The 18090-nt window shown below is 46.4% G+C and overlaps 1 protein-coding gene across 3 annotated transcripts in view; it reads left to right on the plus strand.

Annotated features, from left to right (window-relative positions):
• Nucleotides 1-17885, plus strand: part of KIAA0586 (KIAA0586 ortholog) — a 587996-nt gene extending 570111 nt beyond the window's left edge. For 2 of the 3 annotated variants that reach the window (XM_069207462.1, XM_069207464.1), the window contains exon 31: nucleotides 17484-17769. In XM_069207462.1, the coding sequence (XP_069063563.1) occupies nucleotides 17484-17629 (146 nt within the window). In that variant the 3' untranslated portion in view covers nucleotides 17630-17769. Of the gene's footprint in view, nucleotides 1-17483 lie in introns of all 3 variants that reach the window. The other variant, XM_069207463.1, reaches the window with a different exon arrangement.
• Nucleotides 17886-18090: the final 205 nt, after the last annotated feature.

Raw genomic sequence — 18090 nt, forward strand, 5'->3', positions numbered from 1 at the left:
TCCAGCAAGACCTGCATCACATCAAAGAGAGACGTGCCGGTAGGATCCAATACAAGCCACAAGCATCAAGAAGAAAAAAAAAACTTCCACAGCCTACCCTAAGAAAGTAAAGTGGAACGCCGCCTGGAACCCAGTAAAGTAGAACTCAAAGCCACTGGCACCCCCAGACCCGTCAAACCTCGGCGGGCCATTCCCAGGCCGGCAAGTGTAACCTCCCCCAAGACCTCAACGAGAGGCAGGGAAACTCCAGGGGTGACGGACACAGAGGAAGAGGCCACATCCGACCGGATGCCCTCAGCCGCAGCAATGGGAACCAATTCGCCCTAGGCCAATGGGGAGCAACCAGGACAACCCTGTCCCCCAGAAGCCGCACCCTTAACAGCAAAGGCCTGAGTAGCGGAAACGGCGGGAACGCATACTAAAGGCCCCTCGGCCAAGGACACGACATCCCGTCCACCTCCCAAGCTTGGGGACACCGAAAACCGGGAGCCGAAGTGACCGAGCTACGCGTATTCTCGGACGCGAACACATCCAGCACTGGAAGACCCCAGAGCCGAACCAGAAGAAGAAACAGTGAACTCTGGAGGGAGAAAAGCTGAGAGGAAGCAACACCCCGCTCCGCAGATCCGCCTGCACAATGCCCGAAGTATGCCGCCCTGAGAGCAGAAACCCACACCTGAGCCCACACAAAAATCTTCCTGGCCAGACTGAACAAAGCCCTAGACCAGATCCCCCCTTGAAGGATGACATAAGCCCGGGCCACTACGTGGTCCGAACAAGCACCGCAGAACCACCAAATGACCTTGCAGCCGCAACCATAGAAAAGCACAGAGGGCAGTCTGTACTACAACCATCCACACCATGGACCAGAGCACCACAAACTTCTTCACCGACACTGCCACCAAGCCAAGAAGAGTCCGAAACTGAGACCCTAGAAAAACCAGATCCTGGGATGGGACTAAACCGATAGCCCCCCGTTGATTAAAAAACCCGTGGTACTGCCGGACACCAGAACTCGGGCTACCTGCCTCTGAAATAGGGCCTGCGAGGTAGAATGGATCAAACGTCGTCCAGATATGGATGAGTAAACACCCCTTCTGAATGTAGCAAAGCCATCAGGGGGGCCAGCACCGTTGTAAAAATCTGAGGAGAAGACTTGAGGCCGAACGGCAGTACACAAAACTGACAGTGAACCCGATCCACAGCAAACCTCAGGAACCTCTGCGAAGACCGTGCCACAGGCACATGCAGGTAGGCATCCTGCAGAACCAGTGACACCAGAAAGTCCCCGTGACTGACCAAGGGAAAACAGTCAAAATAGACAGTATGCGGAAACGCACCATCCTGATCCAAGCATTCACCCCCCTCCTATCTAGCACAGGTCGAAACCCCCCAGATACTTCCTGAACTAGAGATAAGTCCGAACAAGTGCCTAGACCCCTTACATCCAGCGGGGCGCGGGCAACAGCCCCTTGACCAGCAAGTCCCGGACACCGTCCAACCACGCCTTTCTCCACTACCCTCCAGCCGGCAGAGGAGTGGGACGTACCCCGAATCCGGAGGCATCACCACAAAATCGAAGACGTAACCATTGGCCACAATGTCCAGCACCCAACGCTCGCTGACACTCTCCTTCCAAGACGAAAGAAAGGGGCTCAGCCTTCCCCCAACCAGCCCTACGCCTGGCCTACAGTGATTGTCAGGACCCCACCTCGAACCCACCCCGGTTCGAAGGCGCCGACAACTCAGGGGAAAAACACGGCTGAAAACGCCGTATCCTAAAAGAAAAAGATTTGGCCTCCATCCTAGGAGAAGAACGGGAATGCTTCTTCCAAACATGTGTTTTGACCAGCCGTGGCGGGATACGAACCCTTGTCCTGGGGAGCTTCCAGCACCAGAGGCAGATGACACAGCCGCTGAGCTATTGCTCCTTGCCTATAAGGCAAAGCATGCTTCCGTTCCTTAAAAGCCTTGTAAAGCATGGAAGGGAAAGAACCCCAAACAAGCTATGACCCTCTAAAGGTAGTCTCAGCCAGGCAGACAACCCCCCCGGGACGGCCTTCCAGGCTCGGCACCAGAGGGACCTCCGGGCCCCAATCAAAGCACCAGACACCAGAGCCAAAGCACGGACCACATCTGAAGACACATCTGCCAACAACCTGGCCTGCTGCTCCATACCAGCCAGGAGCTCCGAACACTCTGCCCCATCCAGAACAGCCACTGCCAGTTCATCCAAGTCCTGCCCCCAACGACTGGGCCGCATAAGCAGAAGAAATACCTGCCCTCAGAGCCAGATTCTCAGCCGCAAAAGCCCTCTTAAGCCCTGAGTCCACCCTACGGGCCGTGGCATCAGTAGGCACACAATCCTCCGGATTGACAGCTGATTTGCCAATCAGGGCAGCCAAACGTGAATCCAGGAGGACCGAGGGAGGCCATACCTCCTCACCCATAAGCAAAGAACGTAACTGAATGAACCGTGGAACCTGAGCCATATCCACATCCTCCATTCCCAAAACACCATATCCTTCACAGGTCCCCGAAAAGGCATGGAAAATTCAGACAGCGTCTGATATTGTGGAAATAAGTGAGAGCCAGAGTTGGCAGGACTAAACACAGGAAACCCCAAATAGTCCCACACATGCGCCATCACAACCCACATCACCTCCCTGGAGCCATAATCACCCCCAGAGGACGTAGATGGAGCATCCCCTCCCTCACTCTCAGAGGAGGACTTCCCTGCAATTGCAGGAGAATGGGTAGCCCTAGCCCCACTAGGCCAGGCCATCCCCGCATGAAGAGCTCAGGAAACAGCCCCCTCGAACATCTCCTGCACCTCCTCCCTGGACATGACGGGCGCAGCACCACCACCCTGAATCTGGGGGCTCCCAGGAGTGGAAATGCCAACAGCACCTCCCTCCCTTGAGGAGGAAGAAGAAATAATCCTTATAAGAAATTTTAAGGGCGTAGGCGGGATTCGTACCACTGTACACAGGTATCCTGCTGCACCAAAGGTACTTGACCTTGCCACTGAGCTATAGCTCCTGGATTCTGTCCATTAACTGAATCTGTAGGCACGATCTCATCCACAGAACACATCGTCACTAACCTAAAAAACCCAAATATACAGGGCCCAGGAACAAATACCCAGAACCAATCCATATAACGGTCAAAACAAGAATTACAGTCAAAATGCGGGCAGAACGCCCGTCTTACCCGCCCAGAAACCAAAAACCACTCTTCGGCATCCCTCCGCGGCGAAGAAAAACCGGAACTTAACGCCCCAGCCACCAAGAGCCGGCTGACCCCGTCAGCCGCCTCCCAGGACGCGTCTTACGAGCAGCCCCGCCTGCTCAGAAAAGACGCGCCCGGCCGAAGCACACCTCGCGGAGCTCCGCTTCCCGAGGAGTGCATCCAACGATGACCTCCAGGCCCCGCCGTGAAGGTAAGTGAAAAGGGAAAGTCTAGCGTGGGCTAGACAAAAAGAACAGGAGGGGGTAGGGGTGGGGGGGTGGGGGTTTAAAAGGGGAGGGGAGGGTCTAGTGGGAGGCAGGAAGCCTCATTGGTTTAAAGGAAGGCGAGGGAGTGACGGGAGGTAATAAGCAAATCTAAAGGCTGCGTGGAGCCAGTATAGGCTTTTATTGATAGAATCATTTGAATAATATATAATAATAAATATACTTTTTGAGAGGCACTGTAAGACTACTACCAGCTCTGGATCTATTCCTTCTAATGGAAACCTAAAAAAAAAAAAAAAAGTTTACAGTGTTCATAATACTAAAAATATATATTTTAAAAACACCAAACTCTAAACATGTTTTGCACATTTTGCAGGAGCCTATATTGTACTGTCTGTAATACGATTCTAAAAAAACTTGCATATGCACAGTTCTTTCTGTCACAGGTTTGGACCTCCCAGCACTATAAATGCAGGTTTGTTCCTCAGGGCACTAACCAAGATACCGTTCTGGTTAAAAAGGATACGCACACAGATTTCTGCAGTGATCACATTAACCAAGTGAGCTTTCATAGCTTAAAATAATACATTTCCCACTGAAGTAGCTGTCCCCAGACCTTTATGTATGGTAATTTTTCACGGTAATCCGGTAGTTTGAAGTCCCCTTTAAGTGCTTGTAATCAGATGGGAATGCTGCAGTAAATGTAGAATTGTGCAGTTATAATAATCCTCCACATTTTTTATATAACAACAAAACTCTACTCGAGTAAGTCAGTCAGTAGGGGTTTGTCATTATGTCTTGGTGTACATGCTCAACTCGGAACTGTTTTTGTTAGTGGAGCCCCACTGTCATGTTTTAACAAACATTGGCAAAGCCGATAGATTTCACCTTATTAGTCGACTAGATCCTTGTTCATACCACTATGATACCCTTGTTGATTATTAATTCCTTAGTGCCTGGTTCACCCAAAAAAGGCGAGTCTATGCAGCGTATATGTACATTGACGATTGGAATAGATTTATACATTTTTAGGGAGTTACAAGAGTTCCAGTGAATGCGCCATAGAAATCATAACAAATTCTAGATTGCCATTAAGGCAGACGATCCAAGGGACTGAATGGCAGAAATGCCCTAGCTATTCTTTTTCTGTATTTGGAAAAAAGTACTAGAATAAATCTTCCCTTTTCCCTAAAGGACGTATGGGAGTTTGCCATTTGCTTTAAACCCTAGAAAGTAACATTGTCCTTATCTTTTCAAGAGTAAAGGACTTGGAGTGTGATCCACCAAATGGGCTGCAGCGAACTAGAGTGTTGTCGTAATGGCTCTGAAATCCCCGAATCTTGAAGCAGTTGGGTTCTGATGTTCACCAAACGTTTTGCTATACGTTTGGACAATGTGACTTCCAAGCCTGAATTGCTGGCCCCAGTGGTGAGAACCAGTGCAGTTTGAGTGCTCAAGAAGATGCTACTCAAGAGGCTGATAGGATCCAACCACCAATGGGAGTATAGGGCACTATCCCTGGCGACCCAGCACACAGTTCACCCAATTGCATTTGGGTAAAGGCAGTGCATGATAAACCTTTATTGGAAAAACATTAGTGTTCACCATTGTTGATGCAGCCGGTGCTGGGTATTGCTAGACACGTTTTTCAGGAGGTTCCCTAATCAGAAGTTAAATAACATTTACTTAAACAGAATACAGTGATCGACCTCGACCATGTCCAAGTGAATTTTTTAGATATGCAACTTAGGTCGAAGTAATGTGTTGAGAAAGTGTAATTAACATTTTGCTTGTAAAATGTGTGTAAATAGATATAGAAACAGAAATAAATCTAGTTGTGGAAAGTTGAGCTGAGCTGTATTTTTTATTGACAGGCCAGATTGTATTTATGTAGAGTTTTCTCCATCTCTTTGGAATATTAGATCAAATTTAAATTTGGAATTGAGTCGGTCTGTATAATATATTACAACATGTGTTTGTAAGACGTTTGGCTGAATAATCTTTCAGCACCCCAACTTCAAAGACTTGGCACAGTAGACCCTTCTGCAAGCTTATGGGATAAGGGGATTTTCTTTTTCATGAAAGGCAGGAACAGCTGTTGAAACAATGACATCACAGGGTACTGACATGGCCGAACAGACTTATGGAAAACTGTAACTTTGTAAGCAACCATTCTTGTAGAAACCGCTAACCGTTTCTTTAGTTAGACTCATGATGAATAGTCTTATTTTGGCTAATCGTGTTATGTTTTCAAATTGTTAAGCATATATCAGCAATAATACTGTCGATTTAAAGGTTACCCTCCCAAGAAAATCCCTTGTATAAATAATCCCGGAAAACATGTTTATTGGGGAAAAAAACAATTGAGTATTAATCAAATCCATAACTGGGTGAGCTAATTACAGAAATATTTCACCCAATAGCTTGCTTTTGCAACGCTGGAAACACACACAACACTTTTTCTTCATTTAGAATGCAGGTAATTGATTATATTCTGAAATCATCCATATGTAGCTTATTTGCATACTTTTGCACGAGATAACAAATGCATTACATTACCTGATCTCCCACAGGAGAGTTTATAAGGACAACCAACAGTGTAATAATTTGTAGTGAGCACAAATCAAGGACCCAAAGGCAGGACCTTTTAAAAACAGAGCAAGTTAAGAATGTTTCTCTATGAATTAGGGATTCCTACCAAGCCCTGAAAAGAATATCATCAACAGTAAACTGTTTGTGATGGAAGTATTCTTTAATGCCAAAATCGGGATATTTATTACCAAGAAGGATGAAGGTGTCAAGGGTGCAGGAGAAGCATTGGTTGAGCCAGAATTGCTGTCCTCTAGAAAACAGAATAAGGCTGGTCAGGGCGAAATCAGTGTTGGTGATATCACCTTTAAATGGGAGATGATCAAAAACTAACTCGAGGGGTAATAAGAACAGAGTCTGTCACTTATCTCTTACAGCTAGCAAGATAGCTCAGTGAGTTAATCTCACTACTGACCTCTGCACAACCCACAGGACACAAGACTCAATTCTCGGTCACAATATCTGCTCAACATTTCACGATTTTGATGTCAACAAGTTAACATTAAATTGTGTCAGAACGGAATCATATCTAGTCTAGAAGGGCATACATGGGGCTAGAAGTTAAAACAAACCTCCAGTAGTTTACTCCCAGCCTCCCAATGTCTTTAAGATATCTTGTGCAGGTAAGTTCCCTGAACTGTTCAGTAAGATATGTAAAGATCGGTTCCTATATCTTATCAAAGCTGAGTATTGTTTATTAAAAAGCTATCTTCTCTACTCCTATGATCTTCCGGATTCTATATAGCTGGTCATCTTTGAGCTGTGTTCTTGTAGAACCCCTGTTTTGTTAGTGTTTTTAGGGGCTTCTGTCTCCCTCCCCCACCCCCGTGAACCCAGTAAGAAGGTTTGGTTAATTGGTAGGTCCAGGATGACTGATGAGGGATTTCTGATAGAGACTTCTTGGTGCAGATACCTTACCATAGAATTTCCCCCAGGTGTCAGTCTGGATCCCAACATTTTTCTCGAGCAAGCACTCCTGTGCGGCGTCAGTCGGCTCCGCGTCCATCGTCGTGCACGCTGGATATGACATCACAGGACCTATAGAGGCACCACCCTCCGCATCAACCAGCGCAGATCTGAAGAAGAGCTATCCCTCAGTCACTTTTGACTGGTCTTTTTCGATGTTTTGTCAAGGATTTTTTGAGTGTTAACACTCCCTGTGCGTCGAGATGTCCTCACGTAATTCTGGGTTCAAGCCCTGCGGATCTTGTCATCGGGCGATGTCTGTGACAGATCTGCACCTTGTCTGCTTGTGGTGTCTGGAGCGTAACCACAATCTAAAGTCGTGCTCTGAGTGCTGGGTCATGAATTCAAAAGTTTTGAGGGAGTGGTCCCTAAAGGGCCCGACCCTTGGCTCTGTGTCGCTTCCCATCTCAGTTGTGAGGAAGGTCCCAAGAATGGTTGGAGAGCCTCCATTCTTCATCATCTCATTCCAAGTCCTCGGGACGGTTGGGTATTTCGAGGCACCAAAATAAGTAAAAAAAGAACAGGCATTCCTCGACTTCTTCCCGTCCGTTGGCCGCTGAGACGAGGGAAAAGGAGCAGTCATTTCAGGCCTCTATCCTTGGAGTCTGTATCTGGGTCGACTCCACACCTCCCTGAGTCTCCGGGGGCCGGAGTGACCACTGCCCAACTCCGTGAATTTTATGAGGCATGTGCCTCATACTTGGACAGTATGACTCCTCAGGAGTGCCTTCGGGGCCGACAGGGGCCCGTCAGGTTCCACGGTGGCAGCTTTGGCCATGACTCAGGGGTGCACCTATGATCCTGTTCCTGGATCCAAACAGATGTCGGTCGTACCCCCTCGAGCTTTCCCAACAACACTTCGATGCTGACGCTGCCCGTGCCCCTGGTTGGCATCAACCCCATCCTCATTGCAGACTCCAGCACGGAGCCAGACCAATGTCGCACTACGCTGATTCCTACTTTGAAAGGGACCCTGCTCCCTAGGTCAGATCCTGACCCTTATTCTCTTGGATTAGGGTACAGTGAGGATCGTGAGGGGTTGCTGGACCCTTGGAATCCAAGCTGTAAGATACCATGGACTGGGGAATGGTCCTGGGTGAGGCAAGTGGTCTGGACACTTCTCCTGACACTGGCATGCTTTCTCCCCCTACCGTGGCTACGGAGGACAGAGCGTCCTACTCAGTGATGGAGAGAAGAGCATCCAAGGTCCTGGGCCTCAAACTGCTTTCAGTGGCAGTCAGGACTTCACTCCAGACAGAGGTGCACTAGCCTGGACCTTTCACTTCTGAACCCCTTTTGCCCTTTAATGAAGCCCCCAATGATGTCCTGCTGAGTACCTGGTCCAAACCCAGCACAGGGGCTCCTGTGAACAGGACTATCGCCTGCTGCAATAGACCCGCTCCAAATGACCCGGTGTCCCTGATACAACACCCAACCCATGAGAGCTTGGTTATCCAAGCCTCCATGTCCCGGGGTGCATTCCCTTCGTACCCCCAGAGAGGGAATCTAAGAAGCTGGATCAGCTTGGGAAGAAGATGTTTTCTTCCTCCAGCCTGGCATTGCGGTCTGTGAACACCACATGCCTTGTGGGCCATTACACCCGTACTTTGATACACGTTGCACAGGTGCTGCCACAGGTCCCAAAGGAGGCCTGGGCAATTCTCTCCCAAGCTGTTGCTGACGGGAGAGAGGCAGCAAAGTTCACAATACGATGTGGGCTGGATACCTCCGACTCACTAGGCAGATTGGTTGCATTGACCGTGGCCTTGAGGTGCCATGCCTGGTTGAGGACGTCTGGTTTTTCACAGGATGTCCAATCCATTCTTATGGACATGACCTTTGATGGCACCCGTCTCTTCAGAGACAAAGCAGACTCTGTACTTGAGCGCTTTAAGGCGTACTGGTCTACGGCCAGGTCCTTGGGCCTCATGGCTGTCCCTTGCCCCCCTAAGTCTGCTTTTCGCTCCTTTTGTGGCTACTGAAGGGGCACCCAACCACGTCCATTCCCCTCCAGCCACCGTGCAGTGTATGCTGCCCATCCTGTGTGTGGATGTGGACATGGAATCCAATGTTCTCTTGGATCAGGGAGCCAGCAGTCTAGCCAGTCCTCTCCGCCACCCCCACACCTCTCCCTCCTGCAGCAGCCTCCAAACCTTCTTAGTCTGACTCTTCCCCATCAGGGACCAGCCAGAGGCAGAATTCGCCATCAACTGTCCCGCTGGCAGTCCATCACGTCAGACAGGTGGGTTTTGCAAATAGTCCCAAGGTGCTACTCCCTCCCCTTTGAGACTCCCCCTCCTTTCATGTCACCATCCTAAGATTGGCTTACGGAGGATCACATGGCACTTCTCCACAAGGTGGTTAGAGCTCTGTTGGCCAAGGGAGCCATAGAGAGAGTCCCTGTGCCTGAAGTAGGTTGTGGTTGTTAATCCCGCTACTTTCTGGTGCCCAAAAAGTACAAGGGCTTCTGCCCTATCCTGGACCTTTGGTCCCCCAATCTCTTCCTCAAAAAGGAGAAGTTCAAAAATGCTCCCTCTGGCTCAGGTTCTATCTACCCTGGACCCAGGAGACTGGATGGTAGGACATATTCCTGTCCTGCCCCCCCATAGACGTTACTTCCAGTTCATGGTAGGCCACAAGCATTTTCAGTTTACTGTGCTCCTCTTTGGCTTTGCAGCACCCCTTGGGTGCTCACCAAGGTGATGGCAGTGGTCCCAGCTCATCTATGCAGATCAGGTGTTTCAGTCTTCCCTATCTCGACAACTGGCTGTTGAAAGCAGGCTTGCCCCAGGCCGTCATCTCCCACCTCCAGACTCCGGCGGCCCGCTTGCATTCACTGGGCTTCACTATAAATACGCCAAAGTCACACCTGACTCCCTCTCAGATGGTTCTTTTCCTCTGAGCTGTTCTGCACACAATGCAGTTTCAGGCTTATCCTCCCGAGCGGCGAGTTCAGGATATTCAGGCTATGATACCGATATTTCAGCCTCTATCCTGTATTTCGGTGAAAATGACTCTGAGGCTGCTGGGCCTCATGACCTCCTGCATCCTGCTGGTGACACATGCCATATGGCATATGAGGGCTCTGCAGTGGAACGTGAAGTTTCAGTAGGCTCAGCATCAGGGGAATCTCTCCAACATGGTCCAGATCGTGGAGGGAACTTCCCAAGATCTGCAGTGGTGGCTCTTAAACCACTCTTAGATCAGAGGCAGATCCTTCTCCCTTCCTGAGCCAGATCTGACAGTAGTGACATATATTTCACTCCTGGGATGTGGTGGCCACATGTGAGAGGCAGAGATCAGAATCGTCTGGTCTCTAGAGGAGTACGGCCCCCACATCAATCTTGTGGATCTCAGGGCAATCAGACTGGCACATTGAAAGCATTCCTTCCCCCTCTCAAGGGAAAAGTAGTTTAGGTGTTCACAGACAACACCGCCATGTAGTACTGCAATAAGCAGGGCAGTGAGGGGTCGTCGACCCTTTTTCAGGGGGCTCTGTGCAGCTGGCGGTTTCTCTGAACGTCAGAGCGGACAAACTCAGTCGATAAAGCCTGATTGATCACGAAAGGCCTATCCATCCAAAGGTGGTGTAAGGTCTCTTTCAGCAGTGGAGAAGCATTGGTCAAACCTGTTCGCCTCCACAGAGATGTTGCAATGTCAGCAGTTTTGCGTGTTGGAGTTTCCAAGGCAGCACTCGTCCTGCGATACTTTTCCTCTTTAGTGGAACTCAGGCCTCCTATACACTTTTCCCCCCATACCACTTCTGCCCAGAGTTCTCAAGAAGATCAAGAATGACCGGGCCCAAGTAATCCTTGTGAGTGTCGGACTGGGGCACGAAGAGTCTGGTATCCCGAGATATTGATCATGGCCATCAATCCTCCAATCCGACTGCCCCTTTGGGAGGATCTTCTGTTGCAGCAGCAGGGTAGCATTCTCCACCCAAACCTGTCCAGTCTCTGCCTTCTTGCGTGGAGATTGAGCGGTGGCATTTGAGAGCTTTTGACCTTCCCTCCAAAGTCTGTAATATTATTTTGGTAGCCAGGCGTTCCTCCACCAAAATGTAATACGCCTGTCGATGGAACACATTTGTGGCATGGGGTACAGTCAAGAGATAGGTACTTTGCCTGTAGGACTTCCTAGTATGATCTTGGTTTGCAGACCCACCTCTGGGAATGGTATTGCTTGGTTATCTATTCTCCGGTAGGAAGTCTACAGTTAGAAGTCTCTATCAGTTGAACAAGTTACTCAGTGCTTAATTTGTGCTTGTTTCCGGTGCTGAACACCGGCACTTATATTTGAGGGCCGGTGCTTATTCTTCTGCCTCAAGCATTTGCTGCGAGCAAAAGACACATTTGGGAAGGACAGAGGAAGAGAAAAACCAAAAAGCGTCACAATGGGAGAAAGCTGCAAGAGTGAGCTGAAGGGGCAGGGACTGGCCTTAAATGTATTGAAGAGGACCAAGATGGCTTCAGGATTACGCTGCCTCAGTATTCTGTTTTCCCCACATTTAATTAAAGCAGCTGCATGTTTAAGAGGAATGCTTTGGGCACCGGCACGTTTTTATTTACAAATTAAGCACTGAAGTTACCTACCTTTGGTAATACCTTATCTGGTAGAGGCATATTCTAGTTGCAGATTCCTTAGCGACTCAGCCATCCCTCCCGCTCGGCGAGCTGATTTCTAGGATCAGGGACTTCCCTTTCAGGACCCTAGTTTTGACGCACCATTGGTCAGTGTTCTTCATGGTTCCGCGATTCTGGCGTGGGAAGTCGTAAAAAGCAACTGACATCAGCGCGCCAGGGTGGCACATGTAAAATGTCCTGCAATGTCATATCCGGTGCTCGTGATGGCGACGACAGACTCAGAGCCAACGACACCCCCTGACCGCATGCAGGAGTACTGCTTGAGAAAAGTCTCCAGATCCAGACTGACGGCTAGGGGAAATTCTACGGTCAGCAATCTGCAACTAGAATATTTCTCTACCAGATAAGGCATTACCGAATGTAAGTAACTTGTTCATCGAGGAATCTGGGTTTGAAAGTTCTCTTCTACATCAACCAGGACCTTCCTCCAGAAGGATTGATCTTGGACACTTCCACAGTAGATGTGTTATTGTCCTCTCTATTGTATGTCCTCCAATACTTGTTAGTTTGCTTTTTATCCAATTCATGAATTTTAGCCAGTGAGTAGTAGCAGTATCTTGTTACTTTAATTGCTGTTTCTTTGAGGGACGCTACTTGGAAAGTGTTGTGTGATTTCATGTAGATTTGTGCCCAGACTTCATTGAATAGCCCATGTTCCACCTTCCTTTCCCATCTCCTCGGGGGTTAGACTACACTCCGGGCTGCCCAGAAGAAAACTATAGATATATATTTTGGTGGAGAGGTTCTTGTCATCTTTGAAAAGCACCTATTTCTCAAATTTTGTAAAGGTTCGGAGAAGGCTCCCCTGATCTCTGGTTGCCAGTGCCAGTAGTGATAACGCCCCAGTTATGGAATCGAGGACGCTAGAAGTAGTGCTGGTGTGTGGTAGCATCCCAAGATAAACCTGCTGTTCAGAAAAGGAATGAGCAATAAACTGACTTTTACTCTTTGTTTTGTTATCTTGTCACGTGCTGCGAGTTCAAAGACAGAGGTCAAGTGTTATACACTGTCTTCTGACAAACTGCTACTTATTTAAATGGAAATGGGTGTTTCCTTTTCCTTTTCTTGATTGCAAAGTGAGAAATGTTTTAACTGTGATCCAAGTGAAATCTTGCTAGAGAACAAGAAGGTTGAAAAGAAAGTTTGCAGGATGTCAAAAACCATAATACTTCGGAACAAACCACATATATTTCAAAATATATCAGTATCAAGGAAAGTTCATATGAGACGCATTGTTTTTTTTGTTTTTTTTTGTAGTGTAATGAAAACAGATATTTCAATAGGGTCAAAACAAGCCTAGACATTATACTTGTGTGACGTACAAATGAAAACTATACGCAGAAATCCGATTTCCACACGTTATCGTTGGTGCGCTACGTGTGTTTAGGAGTAAAGCTACGTGACTGATGCAAAGTTAGTGACCACTGTAAGTGCCCATTTCAGTGGAAAATATACTTTCTAAAGGGCAGTACCCTAGCACACCATGTTTTAGTCATCTACTTGCAATAATGTGCTCCAAAAATGCACCACTGTTCAGGCACCACCTGCCCACCATTCTGGCCGTGTCTCATTCGCTATACCTTGTGTGGCATTTGGATTTCATAAAACCACTGTGATTTTACTGATGTAACATTAATGGCAGCATCCCCACACTTAACATAGTTCTAGCTCCACTGCCTAGAATCCCATATTCCCTCCTAATCATTTCAAAGTCTTTAATGTTTAATTTGTCGAAGAGGTCCCGAATTCAAGTGCACCTTTCACGAGCCCAGGCCAATGTGGTTCACGAAGTACTATTGCTTCTCTGTTTCACTTCTCTTAATTTTGCGAAAAAGTGTAGTTGGACTGCTTGATAGTATATTCCCAGTCATTGGTTTAAAAGCCGAGGAATAATGTCAGGTGCCCACACAGGTAATGCCTGACCACAGCCGCATACGGCGGACAGCCAACACATGCAGGTAGACTGCCTTATTATGCTTTGTTATATCCTCTAACATGGGGTTAGTCTCCAGTGCCCAAATGCCGGGACACTCAAGTATAAAAGTATGCCTGACAAGTTCAGAAATGAGTCAGTCATACCTGCCTTGTTAATGCCCAGTACAGGCGCTGCCGCTGCATGCACCCCCATGGTCTGATCAACCCAGCCCACCCGCACATACATTTGAACTCGCATGTACAGAGTACTGTCTTCCCATGAACCTGTTCTGCCTCGGATGTCCAGTGCAGTCTCCATCTACAGAGATACGATCCAAAATGCCTATCGTAGGTTACCAATATATAGGATTCGGCTTATCGCATCAGTGCAGCATCTCCGTGCTCAGGTGCTCAGATGCCCAGAGCTGCCTTTCCATGCACAGGTTTCGCTTCAGATGGCTGGTGCTCCATCCCATGTACAAGTGTAGTCTTCGATGCAGAGTGAAACCTTGAAAGGTCCAGCTGTTTGTCAGATGAACAGCACGGTACTAAATGAAATTTCCCTTAAATAACTTGGACTGCCTGCCATGCTAGGGTGATCAGATTTTGAAAACCGGATCATTTAATACAAATAGAAGATGGTCTCCAATTTTACATCAGCCAAGGGGCACAGAAAGACAAATGACAGAGCTCATCAACAGAGAACGAGGCACTAAGTGAATAAACGAAATGCAGTTTTTAAACCCAGTATCATACCTGTGAATTATTTTGCTTTGTGATTGCAGCTTCTAATTCGTCCTGCGTTGGAACACAAAAACGTGCCTTTGACACTGTTTTCAATCTTTCATCGCTGAAAACCAGAATATGAGAAAAATTTGTTGAAATCTGCCAGGACTGCTGCTGAAAAATTGGGACTGTCCCAGCCAATCCGGGACACCTGGTCACCCTATTCCATGCACAGTTTTTGTAGCCTCTCTATTTGCATATTTAGCCAAAAAGACCCACTGCAAGCTCCACATATATAGGTTTATCCCCAAATTCCCACTGTATTCGCCCATGTACAGTTTTAGCTTTAAATAGCTAGTGTGGCCTTCTTTTACACAGATAAGACATCTAAAGTTAAGTGCCCCTTCTCAAAGCTGTCGACGTTTTACCTCCCCGTGCACCCTCAGGCATGGACCTCACCTTTAATATCCACTGCAGCTTTCCCATGTGCGACTTCAGCCTCAAGTTCCTAGTGCAGGATATGCATTTATAGATTTACTGGCAAATAACAGAGGAACCTCAACATGTGCAGATAAAACATGCAGCTAGCCTTGATTAACCTCAGAGGCCCAGTTCAACCTCAACTTGTGTGGCATAAAATACCTAGCCCAGCCTCTGCGTGAACAGGTATAACCACACATGCCCAGCACAGTTTTATCATAGACTGATGTGTACTATTTTGTTGACCATTGCCTTCCCCAACACAGGTATAACCTGATATGCAAGTGTACCTGCCTATGCACATGTGTAGCCTCAGATGCTCAGTACAACCTCCAAACGCTTGATAAGATACTCCGTATGTGTAAGTTGAACTTTGGCTCCATATGCTCAAGTATGGCATCAGAATGCCCCAAGTCACCTAAAAAAATCACAGAATTGTCCTCGGTTTCTCTGTGCAGCCTCAAAGTATACTTACCGTTCCAGTTTGTTGCTGGGCTAACTGTGCAGCAGCATTTGGAAATACTAGGATAAGTACATAGGGCTCAGTTCATGGATTTCGTCTGGGGCCAGTGGTGGCAGCTTTGTAAAAGTAGTGTTGGGGTGGGGGGAGACTTGCTAAAAAAATAAATAAATAAAAAAAAAAAGTTCACTTACCTCTGAATGGCTGACGCCTCCCCCCTGTTTTCTCTTCCTGGCAGCATGGAAGCACACAGGCTTCCAGACTCCCCTAAGCGAATCAGAACGCTGCTGTCACCTGCATGACAGCTGTGTTGTGATTGGTTTGAGCAGCCTGGTTCGGCACTCAGACAGGGAGTGGGAGCCTGTTCATGTTCTCCACCCAGCAGTGCAATACAGCCGGCTGGGGAACTGCTTAGTGTGCATGTCTGTTTGGCTGGCCCAAGACAGCTGGCCAAACCGCCATGCCCACATATGGTGCACATACCACTCCTCCTCATCCCTGTGATAGCCCAGCCCCGCCCTAACCTGGCTCTGCACTGAACAATAACATGATAATAACATGTTGTTATTATCATTTTATTTTTCCTTTTTTGCACTGCTTAGAGGAGGTGCCACCGCCGACTGAGCCAGCTGACTAGTATCAGGGAAGCAGCAAAGGATAAGTCTTAGTTAGAAGCTGCGAACTCTGACAGCCCCTAAATAAAACTCCTGTTTAGATTCCAGAGACACAGCGATAAATCCTCAGTCAGGTTAACTCGTGGGTTTGGATCTTGAAAGATTTACATGTTAATATCACACTATATTTTACACACAAAAAAAAAAAAATTATCAAACGTTGATTTTAAGAATTGTTGCTCTCTCGTTTCCAAAGGTGGTCTTGAACCATTGCCCTAAATAAGAAATTATTTTTCTGTCATTTTTGCACGTAAGGTGCACAGATCCCTTCTAATAAAGGTTACATGGTTTCGAAACCAGGAGCACTCTAAGTGGTATTAACTGTAGTGGGCATAAGGCACAATGGTCTCACTTATTTGTGAGATTTGGCGGTCTGTCCTCTTGAATGAATAGCTCAGTGTCTGGTACCCAATGGAATTTGTTTTTTGGATAGTCCTTTAAATGTTCATAGGAAAGCTTGTGTCAAAGGACATTAAAAACACTTTACAAAACTGAATAGAGCCCCTCATTTTGCTACATATGCCACTTTCATATAGGCAGCACCATTTGAGTTATGTTGATTCCCTGTTACCAGTTTAACCTATTGTTGGCTCTTTGCTGAGCTTGATTTTAGAAGGAGCTGAAGATAATGGAGACTGACGAATTGGTTACTTGTAATATACGTCCTCTAAATCCCAATTTCCCAACGCTTTTCCATTAAAGACTATCATTTTGGGAGCCTCGCATGTTTCTATGTATGGACATATTTGCTAATTCTCTAGTACAAAACTAGCCGAAAGGCAGCAGATTGTTCTGTGTGATCAAAGTCGAGCATAATGTCATCAAGCAATAAGAGAGGTAGCTGGGTTGTGGACAATAAATGCATTATAATATTGTGTTCTTTAAGGAGGCGCGTCGTCAACTCTTTTCTAAATTGGAGCAGCGTTTGGGCAGTCCTGATGGATACGAGAGACTTGTATTTCTAAAATGAAGTGAAACCTATGGTCGATAGATATGGGTCCAGATGTTTAAATGGGTCCTCTGCTCTCTTCGATTTATTTTTTATCACATTTGTAATTTTTAGTCGTCTTCAGGTTGCAGAAGTTCACAACAAGAAAATGGTGGCCATCAATGAATCTTGATCTGTAGATGCTTACTTTAAAAATAGTTATGCAAAGGTATAATAACAATGAAACCTACACTTGATCCTAGTATGGCGCCATTGTATGTTGTGTTATTGAAGGAATGGTTTAACCAATATTCCTGTACTGTGATTAGTTGTACGTCTTAAATAATTCAATTAAAAATGGCTAAATTAATTAATTTCAACTTTCTGGTAACATTTATTGCACTTTAGGCGACAATATGTGCCCTGATGGGCAGTGTTATTTTACAAGGATTTGTGGCAGGCGATCAAAACATGCTCTGTCACACACTTGAGTACGTATTTTTCACAAGTTGACATCCCGCCTCCTTGCTTGCCAAACCAATGTATGTCTTCTTGGTACGTGTACACATGATCAAATTATTGTATTATTGCTTACACTTTGACTTCAGAATAAATTCAGCACTTGTACTGTCATCCTTTCCACTACAGAAGAGTCCTCAGAGCCTCCTTTGGGTTTGCAGACCACACCCGGAAAAATGTCGGTGACCCTACCGTCTATGATAGAAGAGGATCCTCCAGATAGTATTGAGTCTTTACACATGCATGACGATTCTTCAGGGGCAGATACATTTTGAGAACACTAACGAAGGAGGTTTGGGGGTCTTTAGGTACATACTTGTGATATTTTTATTACAAAAATAATAAATGACGATCTCTAAAGAGGAAAGGACAGCATGTATCATAAAGGTTATCAATTTGTATGTTTTTGCTTGTCTATGACATCATTTTTTAAACTACTTTTGTAAACTAATAATGAATGATTAAATAATTTATATTTGATATTTTCTATACAATTGCACACTTTTTGTAATAAAATACCTGTTGGGATATATTTGGTTTGTTGCAGAGTTGGTTTTTTTAAAGTGTTAACTTTTCATGTGTGTCTACCCAATTAGTGTTTCCGTCAAAGAAGTTCAATCTTGTAAATGTTTTGTTCCCTAATATTCTGCTAAACAATTGTCAACACATACAGATTTCAAAGTTTAATATTAATTCCATATAACACTATAAAATTCCCGGGTGAGGAAAAGTATTG

This window comes from Pleurodeles waltl, chromosome 9 (assembly GCF_031143425.1).
Source record: "Pleurodeles waltl isolate 20211129_DDA chromosome 9, aPleWal1.hap1.20221129, whole genome shotgun sequence".
Classification (NCBI taxonomy): Eukaryota; Metazoa; Chordata; class Amphibia; order Caudata; family Salamandridae; genus Pleurodeles; species Pleurodeles waltl.